Source organism: Mustelus asterias, chromosome 23, assembly GCF_964213995.1.
Source record: "Mustelus asterias chromosome 23, sMusAst1.hap1.1, whole genome shotgun sequence".
NCBI lineage: Eukaryota > Metazoa > Chordata > Chondrichthyes > Carcharhiniformes > Triakidae > Mustelus > Mustelus asterias.
In genome coordinates, this window is record NC_135823.1 from 73,590,554 (window position 1) to 73,607,605 (window position 17,052).

The 17,052-nt window shown below is 45.6% G+C and overlaps 1 protein-coding gene across 2 annotated transcripts in view; it reads left to right on the forward strand.

The window, feature by feature from the left end:
* iqck (IQ motif containing K) overlaps positions 1–17,052 on the forward strand; it is a 131,407-nt gene that overhangs the window by 71,221 nt on the left and 43,134 nt on the right. For both annotated transcript variants that reach the window (XM_078240951.1, XM_078240952.1), the window contains one exon: positions 13,867–13,951. In XM_078240951.1, coding sequence (XP_078097077.1) covers positions 13,867–13,951 — 85 coding nt within the window. The remainder of the gene's footprint in view (positions 1–13,866; positions 13,952–17,052) is intronic.

Consider the following 17,052-nt stretch of genomic DNA (forward strand, 5'->3'; position numbering starts at 1 on the left):
CTTGCACTGTTACAGTGACACAGTGACTGGCACTGCTACAGTGGCACAGTGACTTGCACTGTTACAGTGACACAGTGGCTGGCACTGACAGTTAATTTGCTGATCAGTTTATCTTATGTTATGCAGCATTTCATCAAACACCACATGATTTCTTTCAGAGTGTCCATTGCTAAAAGGACTTTTAGTTCCATTATTTATTACCATGACACATCTCCAAACTTAGGACTGGCAAAGACTCCTCCATTGTCTGCCAGAAAGTTTATCTGTGTCGCCAGTCTGATCCATCTCCATATCTCTATGATTTAGTTTATCATAACCTTTGTCCTTACAAGGTATTATGGTAGACAGACTAAATTTGGTCGCCATGTCTACAAAATTTAAAATGAAAATATTTATGCCTTTGCTCCATGATTTTAGATCCATGCTAACTACTTTGCTAAAGTCATGGATCAGAGCGAGGTTTACATCAGGCTGATTCCATCCTCCAGTACTTTCAAATTTCTTTTCTGATTTGAATCGATTTGATTTGATCTATTATTGTCACATGTATTAGTACACAGTGAAAAGTATTGTTTCTTGCGCACTATACAGACAAAGCATACTGTTCATAGAGAAGGAAACTAGAGAGTGCAGAATGTAGTGTTACAGTCACAGCTAGGGTGTAGAGAAAGATCAACTTAATGCAAGGTAAATCCATTCAGAAATCTGACAGCAGCAGGCAAGAAGCTGTTCTTGAGTCGGTTGGTATGTGACTTCAGACTTTTGTATCTTTTTCCCGAAAGAAGGTGGAAGAGAGAATGTCTGGGGTGCGTGGGGTCCTTAATTATGCTGGCTGCTTTGCTGGGGCAGCGGGAAGTGTTGACAGAGTCAATGGATGGGAGGCTGGTTTGCGTGATAGATTGGGCTACATTCACAACCTTTTGTAGTTTCTTGCGGTCTTGGGCAGAGCAGGAGCCATACCAAGCTGTGATACAATCAGAAAGAATGCTTTCTATGGTGCATCTGTAAAAGTTGGTGAGAGTCGTAGCTGACATACCAAATGTCCTTAGTCTTCTGAGAAAGTAGAAGCATTGGTGGGCTTTCTTAACTATAGTGTCGGCATGGGGCGACCAGGACAGGTTGTTGGTGATCTGGACACCTAAAAACCTGAAGCTCTCGATCCTTTCTACTTCGTCCTCATTGATGTCAACAGGGGCATGTTCTCCTTTATGCTTCCTGAGGTCGATGACAATCTCCTTCATTTTGTTGACATTGAGGGAGAGATTATTGTTGCCACACCAGTTCCTGTACTCCGTCTCGTCATTGTTTGAGATCTGACCCGCTACTGTGGTGACCAGCAAACTTGAAAATTGAGTTGGAGGGGAATTTGGCCTCACAGCCATAGGTGTATAAGGAGTATAGTGAGGGGCTGAGAACACAGCCTTGTGGGGCACCGGTATTGAGGATGATCGTGGAGGAGGTGTTGTTGCCTATCCTTACTGATTGTGGTCTGTGAGTTAGGAAGCTCAGGATCCAGTCGCAGAGGGAGGTGCCAAGACCAAGGCCACAGAGTTTGGAGATGAGTTTTGTGGGAATAATAGTGTTGAAGGCTGAGCCGTAGTCAATAAATTGGAGTCTGAAATAGGTGTCTTTGTTATCTATGTGTTCTAGGGTTGAGTGCAGGGCTAGGGAGATGGCGTCTGCTGTGGACCTGTTGCGGCAGTAGGTGAACTGTAGTGGATCCAGGTAGTCCGGGAGGCTGGAATTGATTTGTGCCATGACTAGCTTTTCGAAGTACTTCATAATGATGGATGTCAGAGGCACTGGCTGATAGTCATTAAGGCACGCTGCTTGGCGTTTCTTTGGTACCAGGATGATGGTCGTCTTCTTGAAGCAGATAGAGACCTCAGATTGTTGTAAAGAGAGGTTGAAGATGTCTGTGAATACCTCTGCCAGCTGATCCGTGCAAGATCTGAGTGTTCTTCCGCGTACCCCATCCGGGCCAGTCGCTTTCCGTGGGTTGACCTTCAAGAAAGCTGCTCTGACATCTGCAATGGTGACCCCAGATACAGGTTCATCCAGGACTTCCAGGGTGGAGGGCGTGCTCTCGCTGACATCGTGCTCAAAACGGGTGTAGAATGCATTGAGCCCATCAGGGAGGGGTGCGTTGGAGCCGGTGATTTTACATGCCTTCACCTTGTAAATGAGTAATTTCATAGTTCTCACTAATCTCTTCGATTGTACTCATACACTCTTCACCAACCACACCCAAATCTTTCAGCAGGATTTTTCATCTTGGCTTGACAAACTGTCTGTGCAACTTTAAGACAATGCAGGAGATGGGGGGGGGGGGGGGGGGGGGAATTCTCCGGTCCTGCTAGCTCCAATCACAATTCGCCATGGCCTGGAGAATCAGGCGTCAGCGGGAAAGCAGGCTTGGCGCCTGGCAGCAAACCCCTGCGACCCTCCCGGACCGCGCTATGGGCCCCTGTAGCAGGTGGAATCCGATGCATATTCAAACACACACATTTCAGTATAATTAGTGGGTTTACAGCCCAAGTAAAATCACCCTCGCTATTCACCCAGCTTCCCAGTGGGATCTGCAGCAGGCAGGCTGTCAGACAGGTCCTCACAAGCGAGGCCTTGGCGTGTGTGACCGCAAGAATCGAGGAAGCACCACCAGCCCCTCAGTAATGAGAGGCTTCTTACCCCCCACACCACGCAGGCATGACGTTTATTCAACCTGAACCCCCACTCAAACCTGCTTCCTTTATGATATTTCTTTTGCATAGCTTGCCTCGCCTCCATCCTCCCGCCAAATTGGGGAAAACCAATCCAGTCGAGTGTACAGACATTGCCCCCTGAGCAGTTCCGCTGCCTTTACCCCGGTTCTAACAAAGGAGGAAATTGACTAGTTTGAATTGCAATGGACTATCAGCCACTTTTTCACTGTGGATTTGAAGGTTTGCACCATTCTTTTCGCCAGGCCATTCGAAGCCACTGTCATAGGGCGCTGTGTGATGGTGCTGGATCCCATTTGGAATTTTTCCCCAGTAAAGGCGATGCCATTATCTCAAACCATAACCTCTGGGAAGTATCGCAAAAAATCTGTCTTCATCTTTTGATGGCTGCCAAAGTTGGTGTACACATTTCTTGGATGTCCAACCACTTAGAGTGGACGTCCGCCACTACTAAAAACATTGTCCATAAGAAAGGACCAGCAACATCAATGAGTAATCTGGCCATTCTGGTACAAGGGCGGCCTGGCCATTACCGGGATGTAGCTGAGCCGCAGCTGGCAGGGTCTGCTGTGATTGGCAAAAGCCACAATATCGAACCAAAGTTTTGATGTCTTTGTCTCTTCCCCAGCTACCAGATGGAGCTCCGAGCCAACATCTGCATTTTGGTTTGTCCAGGGTACACAATGTAGTTCCTGTAGTCGTGGCTCTCCTGTGGGGGTAGTGGCACCACCTGAGACCCCAAAGCAAGACCCCATCTTCGCAAGTTTGTCTTTCCTCAGCTGGTTGGGCCAGAGCTACTCCGATTATCAGAATGCAAGTCAGATAAAACCGTTCGCTTAACTTTGGACAGGACAGTGTTCCTGTGAGTCCACTTCTTAATATGGTTTGATGATACAGGAAAGGTATCTAATAAATTTAAAGCTAGGACAATCTCCTGTGGCACCGGGGATGGAGCCACACTCTAAGGGAACGGGAGTCGACACAGAGCATCAGCATTGGAAATCTCAGGCCCTGACCGATGTTGAAAGATGTGACTATGCAGCCAATAGAGGAGCCCACTCTGCATCCTGGCCAAAACAATGGGTGGAATTGGTTTATCTTCATGGAGTAAACCCAATAACAGCTTGTGATCAGTAATGATGGGATTGAAGGTGGATAAATCTCCAGGTCCTGATAATCTTCATCCCAGAGTACTTAAGGAAATGGCCTTGGAAGTAATAGATCCATTGGTGGTTATTTTCAAAAAATCTTTGGACTCTGGAATAGTTCCTACAGATTGGAGGGTAGCTAATGTAAGCCCGCTATTCAAAAAGGGAGGTAGAGAGAAAATAGGGAACTATGGACCAGTGAGCCTAACATCGGTACTGGGGAAGTTACTAGAATCTATTATCAAGGATTTCATAACTCGGCATTTGGAAGGCAGTGGTCGGCATGGATTTACGAAGGGGAAATCATGCTTGACAAATCTATTGGAATATTCTGAGGGTGTAACAAGTAGAGTTGACCGAGGAGATGTGGTTTATTTAAACTTTCAGAAGGTTTTCGACAAGGTCTACTGAGAGAGGCAAGGGAGGAAATTACTGAGAGAGGCAAGGGAGGAAATTGCTGGGCCTTGAGAGAAATCTTTGTATCCTCACCGGTTACAGGGGAGGTCCCAGAGGATTGGAGAATAGCCAATGTTGTTCCTTTGTTTAAGAAGGGTAGCAAGAATAATCCAGGTAATTACAGGCCGGTGAGCCTTACATCAGTGGTAGGGAAATTATTAGAGAGGATTCTTCGTGACAGGATTTATTCCCACTTGGAAATAAGTGGACGTATTAGTGAGAGGCAACATGGTTTTCTGAAGCGGAGGTCATGTCTCACGAACTTGACCGAGTTTTTCGAGGAAGTGACGAAGATGATTGATGAGGGTAGGGCAGTGGATGTTGTCTACATGGACTTCAGTAAGGTCTCTGACAAGGCCTTGGTTTCATCGGTCAGAACATTGAATACGGGAGTTGGGACGTCTTGTTGAAGTTGTACAAGACATTGGTAAGGCCACACTTGGAATACTGTGTGCAATTCTGGTCACCCTATTATATTAAACTAGAAAGAGTGCAGAAAAGATTTACTAGGATGCTACCGGGACTTGATGGATTGAGTTATAAGGAGAGGCTGAATAGACTGAGACTTTTTTCTCTGGAGCGTAGGAGGCTGAGGGATGACCTTATAGAGATCTATAAAATAATGAGGGACATAGACAAGATAGATAGTCAAGATCTTTTCGCAAAGGTAGGGGAGTCTAAAACTAGAGGGCATAGGTTTAAGGTGAGAGGGGAGAAATATAAAAGTGTCCAGAGGGGCAATTTTTTCACACAGAGGGTGGTGAGTGCCTGGAACAAGCTGCCAGAGGTAGAAGTAGAGGCGGGTACAATTTTATCTTTTAAAAAGCATTTAGTTACATGGGTATGATGGTTATAGAGGGATATGGGCCAAATGCGGGCAATTGGGATTAGTTTAGGGGTTTCAAAACAAAAAGGGTGACATGGACAAGTTGGGCTGAAGGGCCTGTTTCCATGCTGTAAACCTCTATGACTCTATTTCTATTTCATCACCATTGATGTCGACAGGGGCATGTTCTCCTTTACGCTTCCTGAAGTTGATGACCTTGGTTTTGTTGACATTGAGGGAGAGATTATTGTCATCGCACCAGTTCACCAGATTCTCTATCTTATTCCTGTACTCTGTCTCGTCATTGTTTGAGACCTACGGTGGTGTCGTCAGCAAACTTGAAAATCGAGTTGGAGGGGAATTTGGCCACACAGTCATAGGTGTACAAGGAGTATAGTAAGGGGCTGAGAACACAGCCTTGTGGGACACCAGTGTTGAGGATGATTGTGGAGGAGGTGTTGTTGCCTGTCCTTACTGATTGTGGTCTGTGAATTAGGAAGTTCAGGATCCAGTCGCTGAGGGAGGAGCTGAGCCCTAGGCCACCGAGTCTGGCTACCCAAACCTAACTTTCTGCATTTGGAGGCAGACCCAGGGAATTTCAAAATAACCCCAAAGCTAATGAGAAAAATGCCACACCCCGTCAAAGTGATGGGGAGGGTAACTGAAGCTGAATCCTCACTCTGTCAGTTCAGTTTGAGGCCGCGATAGGCTGATTTTGGTAGCAGACTCTAGTATTAGAGACAGTATGGTACATTTTATTCTACATGGGGGTCACTGACTTGGAGGGCGAAGGTCAGAGAGTGCAGGTTGGAGTAGATTGTAACAAAGAACAAAGAACAGTACAGCACAGGAAACAGGCCCTTCGGCCCTCCAAGCCTGTGCCGCTCCTTGGTCCAACTAGACCAATCGTTTGTATCCCTCCATTCCCAGGCTGCTCATGTGACTATCCAGGTAAGTCTTAAACGATGTCAGCGTGGCTGCCTCCACCACCCTACTTGGCAGCGCATTCCAGGCCCCCACCACCCTCTGCAGATGCCCTGAGATTGTGTGTTCCTGTTTATGAAGATAGTTTACAGCAATGATGTTGGACATCCTGCATCACACAAACAAAACACACTCCCTCACCCCTCACCCCTCACTCCCTCACCCCTCACTCCCTCACCCCTCACTCCCTCACCCCTCACTCCCTCATCCCTCACTCCTCACTCCCTCATTCACTCACTCCGTCACTCACTCACTCTGCTTCTCAGTCACTCCCTCACTCCTTACTCACTCACTCACTCCTCACTCCCTCATTCACTCACTCCATCACTCACTCACTCTGCTTCTCAGTCACTCACTCACTCCTTACTCACTCACTCCTTACTCACTCACTCCTCACTCACTCAGCTCCTCACTCACTCCTCACTCACTCACTCTGCTCCTCACTCATTCCCTCACTCACTCTGCTCCATCACTCACTCACTCACACTCTGCTCCTCACTCACTCACTCAGCTCTCACTCAATCACTCACTCTGCTCCTCACTCCTCACTCACTCACTCACTCCTTACTCACTCAATCACCCTTCGCTCACTCGCTCACTCTGCTCCTCACTCACTCAGTCCTCACTCACTCACTTACTCACACCCCTCACTCACTCACTCCTCACTCACTCACTCCTTACTCACTCAATCACCCTTCACTCACTCGCTCACTCTGCTCCTCACTCACTCAGTCCTCACTCACTCACTCACTCACTCAATCATTCCTCAATCACTCACTCCTCACTCACTCACTCCTCACTCTGCTCCTCACTTTCCACTATGAATTCCCATATTTGCCTCTTTAAATGTTGATTATGGAACAGGCAGAAACTAATGGTCGTCAACAGCCTTGGCTTTTTATCAGAGAACAGTCGACAGCAAGACTAACAGCCAGACCGTTAAACTAGCAAACAAAAGTTATGATTGCCAATCTAACCCAGAATAAAAGGGAGATTGTTTGTCCCTTTAAATAATAATTAAACAATTTTCCAAATAAAAATGCTTCCTAATTGTACTTAAATGCCTTCAGTATTTATTGGAAATTATTTAATTTAAGATCAGGCGCATCTGGTGATTTGGAAGAATACCAGGTTCTGAGTAGATGACGAGTAACTTCACTGGCAGGATATTCTGTGTGGTCACTGAGCTGTAAATGTATCACACAAAATAATCTCAAACAACTACCTCAGTAAATCACAAGGCTTTGGCAAGAGATCAAAGCATCTGCAGGCATAACTTTTAATCATAGTTTATATCGCGAGGGGGATAGAATATAAAAGCAGGGATGTCTTGATGCACCTGTACAGGGCATTGGTGAGGCCGCAGCTGGAATACTGTGTGCAGTATTGGTCCCCTTATATGAGGAAGGATATATTGGCATTGGAGGGAGTGCAGAGAAGGTTCACCAGGTTGATACCGGAGATGAGGGGTTTGGATTATGAGGAGAGGCTGAGGAGATTGGGTTTGTACTCGTTGGAGTTTAGAAGGATGAGGGGGGATCTTATGGAGACTTATAAGATAATGCGGGGGCTGGATAGGGTGGAGGCGGAGAGATTCTTTCCACTTAGTAAGGAAGTTAAAACTAGAGGACACAGCCTCAAAATAAAGGGGGGTCGGTTTAAGACAGAGTTGAGGAGGAACTTCTTCTCCCAGAGGGTGGTGAATCTCTGGAATTCTCTGCCCACTGAGGTGGTGGAGGCTACCTCGCTGAATATGTTTAAAGCGCGGATGGATGGATTCCTGATCGGTAAGGGAATTAAGGGTTATGGGGATCAGGCGGGTAAGTGGTACTGATCCACGTCAGATCAGCCATGATCTTATTGAATGGCGGGGCAGGCTCGAGGGGCTAGATGGCCTACTCCTGCTCCTATTTCTTATGTTCCTTATGTTCTTATTTAGCAATTATTGGAAAAAGGGAATATTTAAGAGGCTTCTTCTGTAAGAAAAGTGAGTGCAATGTTGAGTAATAAAATATGCCCTCTCTTAATTTAATTGCAAGAGCTACCGTATTTGCATTCACAGTTGAAAGTAAATGAAAAATGAATCAATGAAAATATGTAAAAGACTGGTGTTAACAGCGCTGAACACTGTAGCAATCTCAGAAAAAGCCATTCTCTGTATAAAGTTGAAAGTAATGTCTGAATGTATAGACTCTGGAAGATATTATCATTTTGACAGAACAGCATCAAGGGATTGATAATTGCCAACTCAAATCTTGTTTCGTATAATATATTTGAATAAACAGAACATTAGATGCAACAGCCAGCTATCAGATAGGGAATACAGGAGAGGAATATCACCAATGTTTCAACTCTGGATGACACTTTATCAGAGCACAGAGTCTTCCAGACTGGAAACATCGGCTCTACTCTCAGACCTGCTGAGATTTTCCAGCATTTTATGTTTTTGTTTCAGATTCCAGCATCCGCAGTATCTTGTCTTTATCTGAGGAATATCACAGTTCTGATATCGGGCAGCGACAACACTTGGGATAGAAATATAAAATATATAAACAAGCAAATGTATTTACAACCATAATCTGAATGAAGCTGTGCGCTAATTTTCTGGAACTAATTCACATTCCACGAAATGGTTACTACTGAATTTAACTATTTGTGATTTATATAAATGAATCATTTATATAAATGATCTGGAAGAAGGTGTAACTGGGGTGATCAGTAAGTTTGCAGACGACACGAAAATGGCTGGACTTGCAGATAGTGAGGAACATTGTCAGAGGCTACAGAAGGATATAGATAGGCTGGAAATTTGGGCAAAGAAATGGCAGATGGAGCTCAATCCTGATAAATGCGAAGTGATGCATTTTGATAGAACTAACGTAGGGGGAAGCTATACGATAAATGGCAGAACCATAAAGGGTGTAGATACGCAGAGGGACCTGGGTGTGCAAGTCCACAGATCCTTGAAGGTGACGTCACAGGTGGAGAAGGTGGTGAAGAAGGCATATGGCATGCTTGCCTTTATAGGACGGGGCATAGAGTATAAAAGTTGGGGTCTGATGTTGCAGATGTATAGAACGTTGGTTCGGCCGCATTTGGAATACTGCGCCCAGTTCTGGTCGCCACACTACCAAATGGACGTGGAGGCTTTAGAGAGAGTGCAGAGGAGGTTTACCAGGATGTTGCCTGGTATGGAGGGGCTTAGTTATGAGGAGAGATTGGGTAAACTGGGGTTGTTCTCACTGGAAAGACGGAGGATGAGGGGTGACCTAATAGAGGTGTATAAAATTATGAAAGGCATAGATAGGGTGAACGGTGGGAAGCTTTTTGCCAGGTCGGTGGTGACGTTCACGAGGGGTCATAGGTTCAAGGTGAGGGAGGGGAGGGGAGGTTTTAACACAGATATCAGAAGGACATATTTTGCACAGAGGGTGATGGGGTCCTGGAATGCGCTGCCGGGCAAGGTGGTGGAAGCGGACACACTGGGAACGTTTAAGACTTATCTAGATAGCCACATGAATGGAGTGGGAATGGAGGGATACAAAAGAATGGTCTAGTTTGGACCAGGGAGCGGCGCGGGCTTGGAGGGCCGAAGGGCCTGTTCCTGTGCTGTATTGTTCTTTGTTCTTTGTTAACAAAGTGAAAGATTTGAACTTTAAATTTCATAAACTCAATAGTCAATGTTACTCCCATAGGAATTTGTAATAACTTCGAAGGTGACTCATTGTGGCTTCAAGTTATAAAGAGTTTATTACCAACAATATTTTTATATGTACAAACAAGAGTCTGACAAGGGAAGGCCATTCGGCCTTCGAGCCTGCTCCACCATTCATTTTGATCATGGCTGATCATCAGATACAATATCCTGATCCCCCCATATCCCTCAATCCCATTAGCCCAAGAGCTATGGCCGGGATTCTCCCAAAAAACTCTAAGTTCCCAACTTGCGGGAAAATGGGAGTAAATCCTGCTGTTTTTTTTCATATGATTTCCAGAATGAATCTCCAACACTCTGTGCGTAACAGATTGCTTCAGCGGGATTCACTCTGGAAATCAGTGGGTGGGGCCTATTCCCGCTGGAAAGGCCGGCAGCATAGCGCTGAGTGTGCCACTGCACATGCGCCGATCTGTCAGTGCCGAGGTCGGCGCTTGCACAGTGGCTCCGCATTGTTGGTCTCCAGATCGCTGGCCAGCCCTATCGCAGGCCTCCCGGACCACCCCTCTCCCTGGCCAGCCCTGATCTCCCTGACCTCCCCCCCAACAGTCCCAAACCCACCACCCCAATGACCCGACCCCCAGCCCACCTGGGTGGTCAGCCCCGATCACCATCTTCCCTCCCTCTGCCAGCAATCCCAATGCAGAATGGCAGTGGGTCCCCCCACAATGCCCCAATTGGCCCCTCACCACATGCCCCTAATAGGCCCTGCCGCCTCTGGCCCCACCCCATGGCACTGCCCAGTGGATAGTGCCAAGATGCCCCTTAGGCAGTGCCAGTTTGTCCCTTGAGCAGTGCCAGGGTACCGGGCTGGCACTGCCATGATACCAGGCTGGCACTGCCAGGCTGACACTGCCCAAGGGGCATCCCCCCCTTACCCTTCACCTCCCATCCAGCGGGGTCAGGCCACCTATTCCCCATTCGTGAGGAGCAATAATACACCCTGCTGGAGGGAACCACTCCTGGCAGGAGGGGAGGAGACACGAGCGGGCCCGGAGAATTCTGTCCCTGTCCCGCTAATCATATTGAAATGGCAATTACCATGCCATTTCCATATGATAATCAGCTCCAGGCTAAATTCTGGCTGATTATGTCAGAAATCTTTCCCTGGGAGATGCACAGAGGCCGTGACGCCCAGTGGAAAGCCACAAAATGATCGCCGTTGATGTCTCCTGGCCCACTGCACTACTCAAGATGCTTCACTGCTGGAATTATTCAAATGACCCACATGGGAGCTTTTATCTAACAATGTTTATTTAAGAATACAGTTAATATATATAGAAAGAAAATTAGCAATAACTTTTATCCATTACAAACAAGAAAAAACTAACAATCATGATATTGTATAAACCTTAACAGCTAAATACTGTTCCAACCAAACAAGCCCCATAATCAAACACGCTTTTTGGGGATCAGAACAGGAAGCTCTTCTGCTCACGCTTTGTTGTTGGATTTTGCAGCTTTCTTGACGCACATCCATCCAAGCTTGAAGTCAATACAGCTTCCCAAAACACCAGGGAGAGAGAGACACAACATTGCACCCTGCCTGAAGTCCAAACACCTTTGGTGCTGGCTCAATGGGTCGAATGGCCTCCTTCTGCTTTTTTTTTGCTACCAAATAAACCTGTTTGCTACCAAATTTGCTACCAAATAAACCTGTTGGACTTTAACCTGGTGTTGTTAAAACTCTTACTTGTTCACCCGAGTCCAACGCTGGCATCTCCACATCATGACTCCTTCTGCACTGCAGGGATTCTGTGATTCTGAGTGGCTCATGATGCGAGCATCTGCAGCATTGTGAGCAGGATGTGGTCACAGTGCCAGGGCATATCAGTGAGCTTCTGAGGGTGGGCACGGAGTACGCAGCATGATATCCTGACGACAAGCCAGTTCCATAGTGAGCCGCACAACTGTGAGCTGAGCATGCTGGGAGCACATAATGCTCCATAATATTTGAAGGATATGTGTTCTGAAGCACTACTGGGCTGTTGGGGAAGCTCGTATGACAAGCTCTTGTGTGTACCAGTGTCTGCCATCCACATGATACACTGTAGGAACTCACCAAGGTTCCTTAGGCAGCACCTTCCAAATACACAACTACTATCTAGAAGGACAAGGACAGCAGTTACCTGGGATCACCACCGCCTGGAGGTTCTCCTTCAAATCACTCACCATCTTGACATGGCAACATATTGGTATTCCTTCACTATTGCTGGTTCAAAATACTGGAATTTCCTCCCTAACAGCACTGTGGGTGTATCTACACCTCAGGGACTGCAGTAGTTCAAGAAGACAGCTCGCCACCACCTTCTGGTGGCACTGGGCGGCACGGTAGCACAGTGGTTAGCACTGCTGCTTCACAGCTCCAGGGACCTGGGTTCGATTCCCGGCTCGGGTCACTGTCTGTGTGGAGTTTGCACATTCTCCTCGTGTCTGCATGGGTTTCCTCCGGGTGCTCCGGTTTCCTCCCACAGTCCAAAGATGTGCGGGTTAGGTTGATTGGCCATGCTAAAATTGCCCCTTAGTGTCCTGAGATGAGTAGGTTAGAGGGATTAGTGGGTAAATATGTAAGGATGTGGGGATAGGGCCTGGGTGGGATTGTGGTCGGTGCAGACTCGATGGGCCGAATGGCCTCTTTCTGCGCTGTAGGGTTTCTAAGTTTCGTAAGGACAACTTGTGATGACCAATAAATGCTGGCCTAGCCAGCAACACCCACATCCTTAAAATCAATTTAAAGAAGCTCATCTTTTTGCCCTCCCTGTGCCTTTTTCACGGGCCTCAAGCTATTAAAAAATTATTTCTTTGTTGGTGATTATTTTCTGCCAATATAAACTTTACTGATGCTAAATGAAGGGAAGAGTGGGCTATTTCTTCCTCTTGGAACTGCTGCCATCCTTGAAGGTGGCAACACAGGTGGAGAAGGTGGTGAAGAAGGCATATGGTATGCTTGCCTTTATAGGACGGGGTATAGAGTATAAAAGCTGGAGTCTGATGATGCAGCTATATAGAACGCTGGTTAGGCCACATTTGGAATACTGCGTCCAGTTCTGGTCGCCGCACTACCAGAAGGACGTGGAGGCATTGGCGAGAGTGCAGAGAAGGTTTACCAGGATGTTGCCTGGTATGGAGGGTCTTAGCTATGAGGAGAGATTGGGTAGACTGGGGTTGTTCTCCTTGGAAAGACGGAGAATGAGGGGAGATCTAATAGAGGTATACAAGATTATGAGGGGTATAGATAGGGTGAACAGTGGGAAGCTTTTTCCCAGGTCGGAGGTGACGATCACGAGGGGTCACGGGCTCAAGCTGAGAGGGGCGAAGTATAACTCAGACATCAGAGGGACGTTTTTTACACAGAGGGTGGTGGGGGCCTGGAATCCGCTGCCAAGTAGGGTGGTGGAGGCAGGCACGCTGACATCGTTTAAGACTTACCTGAATAGTCACATGAGCAGCCTGGGAATGGAGGGATACAAACGATTGGTCTAGTTGGACCAAGGAGCGGCACAGGCTTGGAGGGCCGAAGGGCCTGTTTCCTGTGCTGTACTGTTCTTTGTTCTTTGTTCTAAGTGTATTGTGTTTAGTAATCAGTGATAATGTGCCTCAATTCAGCATCTTTGTTCGTGTTTTTGCTCGAGTCAGGAAAATTAAGTGTGCCAGTAACAGACCCAGCTAACCCTTCATTCATATTTGTAGACTTTGTTCATTGTACAAGTTTATATCGATCTGTTGTCCTGCCATGCTGGCTTCACTTCAAAAATTCATCAATGAAAAATTATATATAAAAATGCTTCGTTAACAATCGGTTTTCCAAACTCTTAACAATAATTAGTTTCTATTTTCTGAAATGCGTATTTAGTCAATCCTGACGTGACTCTGTCAGTATTTTGTTTCTCTTCTTGTTTTTTCATTCTATTCTCCCTGAATTTATTATCAGTTTGTTAGGGAACAATTGCATAACATTAACAACAAACTATTCATAATTTATAAATAATTACAGATTCATTTTTGTTTTGCTTTCAGCCCTAGACCACCAATTCCTCTGTCTCTCTTGTTGTCAGAAGATGAAGCTGCTCTTATAATTCAGTCCTTCTGGAGAGGTTACCAGGTTATATCCTTTTCCTTGTATTTAATCTTTAACCGCTTGAGATTTTTACAAATGTACTTGTTCTCCTTGATTTCTTCAGACTTTAGATTTAAAGTATGGCAATTAGTTTTATCTTTAGGTCATTTTAGTATTATTCAACATTGAAATATCATTCTCCTGGCTTATATTCATCTCTTGACCAAGATCAGTAAACTTTAGAATCTAATCATTATCGTATTGCTGTTTGTGGAACCTCACTGTGTGTAAATTGGATGCCTCGTTGTCAATATTCCGACAGTGACTGATTTCAAACAGTATTAATTCGATGTAAAGCCTTTTGGGATACTTCAGATACAATCCATAGAATATTTTTGTGGGAACAGATTACAGTTTTCAGGGTGTGGGAGTGTTGTTATTTTTTAAATTGTGATTAAAATTAAATTTCCTTTGTAATTTATAACTACTATATTGGTGTTTAGCCCGTGTAATTAAAATTACTTAAAAAATGAAACAATGCAAAAGGAGAAAAAGACATTGAATTGCTGCTAGACTTGTCACTTGCTGCTTTAGTGAGTGACTCTATGATTAACAAAGCAACAGAATGAGGGGCAATACAGATTAATCAGTGTAGTTGGGAAGTTTGGAATGATGCACTGAATTGCTCAGAACTCTCATCGCAGTAACATTTGAGTTCTTCATTCAATTTGGATAGAACATAGAACATAGAACATTACAGCACAGAACAGGCCCTTCGGCCCACGATGTTGTGCCGACCTTCATCTGAAACCAAGATCAAGCTATCCCACTCCCTACCATCCTGGTGTGCTCCATGTGCCTATCCAATAACCGCTTAAATGTTCCTAAAGTGTCTGACTCCACTATCACTGCAGGCAGTCCATTCCACACCCCAACCACTCTCTGCGTGAAGAACCTACCTCTGATATCCTTCCTATATCTCCCACTATGAACCCTATAGTTATGCCCCCTTGTAATAGCTCCATCCACCCGAGGAAATAGTCTTTGAACGTTCACTCGATCTATCCCCTTCATCATTTTATAAACCTCTATTAAGTCTCCCCTCAATCTCCTCCGCTCCAGAGAGAACAGCCCCAGCTCCCTCAACCTTTCCTCATAAGACCGACACTCCAAACCAGGCAGCATCCTGGTAAATCTCCTCTGCACTCTTTCCAGCGCTTCCACATCCTTCTTATAGTGAGGTGACCAGAACTGCACGCAATATTCCAAATGCGGTCTCACCAAGGTCCTGTACAGTTGCAGCATAACCCCACGGCTCTTAAACTCCAACCCCCTGTTAATAAAAGCTAACACACTATATGCCTTCTTCACAGCTCTATCCACTTGAGTGGCAACCTTTAGAGATCTGTGGATATGGACCCCAAGATCTCTCTGTTCCTCCACAGTCTTCAGAACCCTACCTTTGACCCTGTAATCCACATTTAAATTAGTCCTACCAAAATGAATCACCTCACATTTATCAGGGTTAAACTCCATTTGCCATTTTTCAGCCCAGCTTTGCATCCTATCTATGTCTCTTTGCAGCCTACAACACCCCTCCACCTCATCCACTACTCCACCAATCTTGGTGTCATCAGCAAATTTACTGATCCACCCTTCAGCCCCCTCCTCTAAGTCATTAATAAAAATCACAAAGAGCAGAGGACCAAGCACCGATCCCTGCGGCACTCCGCTAGCAACCTGCCTCCAGTCCGAAAATTTTCCATCCACCACCACCCTCTGTCTTCGATCAGACAGCCAGTTACCTATCCAATCGGCCAACTTTCCCTCTATCCCACACCTCCTTACTTTCATCATAAGCCGACCATGGGGGACCTTATCAAACGCCTTACTAAAATCCATGTATATGACATCAACCGCCCTACCTTCATCAAACACACCTAGTTACCTCCTCAAAAAATTCTATCAAATTTGTGAGGCACGATTTGCCCTTCACAAATCCGTGCTGACTATCCCGGATTAATCCGCATCTTTCTAAATGGTCGTAAATCCCATCCCTAAGGACCTTTTCCATCAATTTACCAACCACCGAAGTCAGACTAACCGGTCTATAATTACCAGGGTCATTTCTATTCCCTTTCTTAAACAGAGGAACAACATTTGCCACTCTCCAGTCCTCTGGCACCATCCCCGTGGACAGTGAGGACCCAAAGATCAAAGCCAAAGGCTCTGCAATCTCATCCCTCGCCTCCCAAAGAATCCTAGGATACATTTCATCAGGCCCAGGGGACTTATCGACCTTCAGTTTATTCAAAACTGCCAATACATCCTCCCTCCGAACATCTATTTCCTCCAGCCTATTAGCCTGTAACACCTTCTCTTCCTGAAAAACATGGCCCCTCTCCTTGGTGAACACTGAAGAAAAGTATTCATTCATCAAGAAAAGTATTCAGAGATATAGTGGATACAATTGGGCCCTGTCGTGATGCAGAGTGGAGCTTTATACTGAATTCTTATTGATTTGTGAGGACATAAAGGAGGAATCTGGGCTGTCCAGCCTTGATCAAAAATGACTTGGAAGAATCACAAAATGAAGCAATAAGACTATACATCTATAAAATCCAAGGGGAAAGTTCATTTGAAGCGCCACTGCAAATTAAAGCAAGACAAAGTGGCAGATTAAAACCAAAGATAGGCAAATATAAGGCTGATTTTGGGATGTTATTCACACATGGTGATGAATATCTGAAGTGGACTTCAAAGTGTCAAGTGAAAGCAATGCAGGTAATTAGAAACCAGGCACCATCTAAAGCACATGCTTATCACCATTTTATGGAGTAAAATTGACCATATTTAATCATTGGATGATTGATGCTTTATATTCCTGAGACATTTGGATTAGATAAATTCTCTCAGGATTAGAAGAGGGTAATTAACATCAATGCAACCAAAACTAAAGCTTCACAATTTATGTAAATAAGCAGCACCCTTATCAGTATTTTTTACATTATCTAAGGGAGTTGGCACGGTGGCACAGTGGTTAACACTGCTGCCTCACAGCACCAGGGACCTGGGTTCAATTCCCGGCTTGAGTCACTGTCTGTGCAGAGTCTGCACATTCTCCCCGTGTCCGTGTGGGTTTCCTC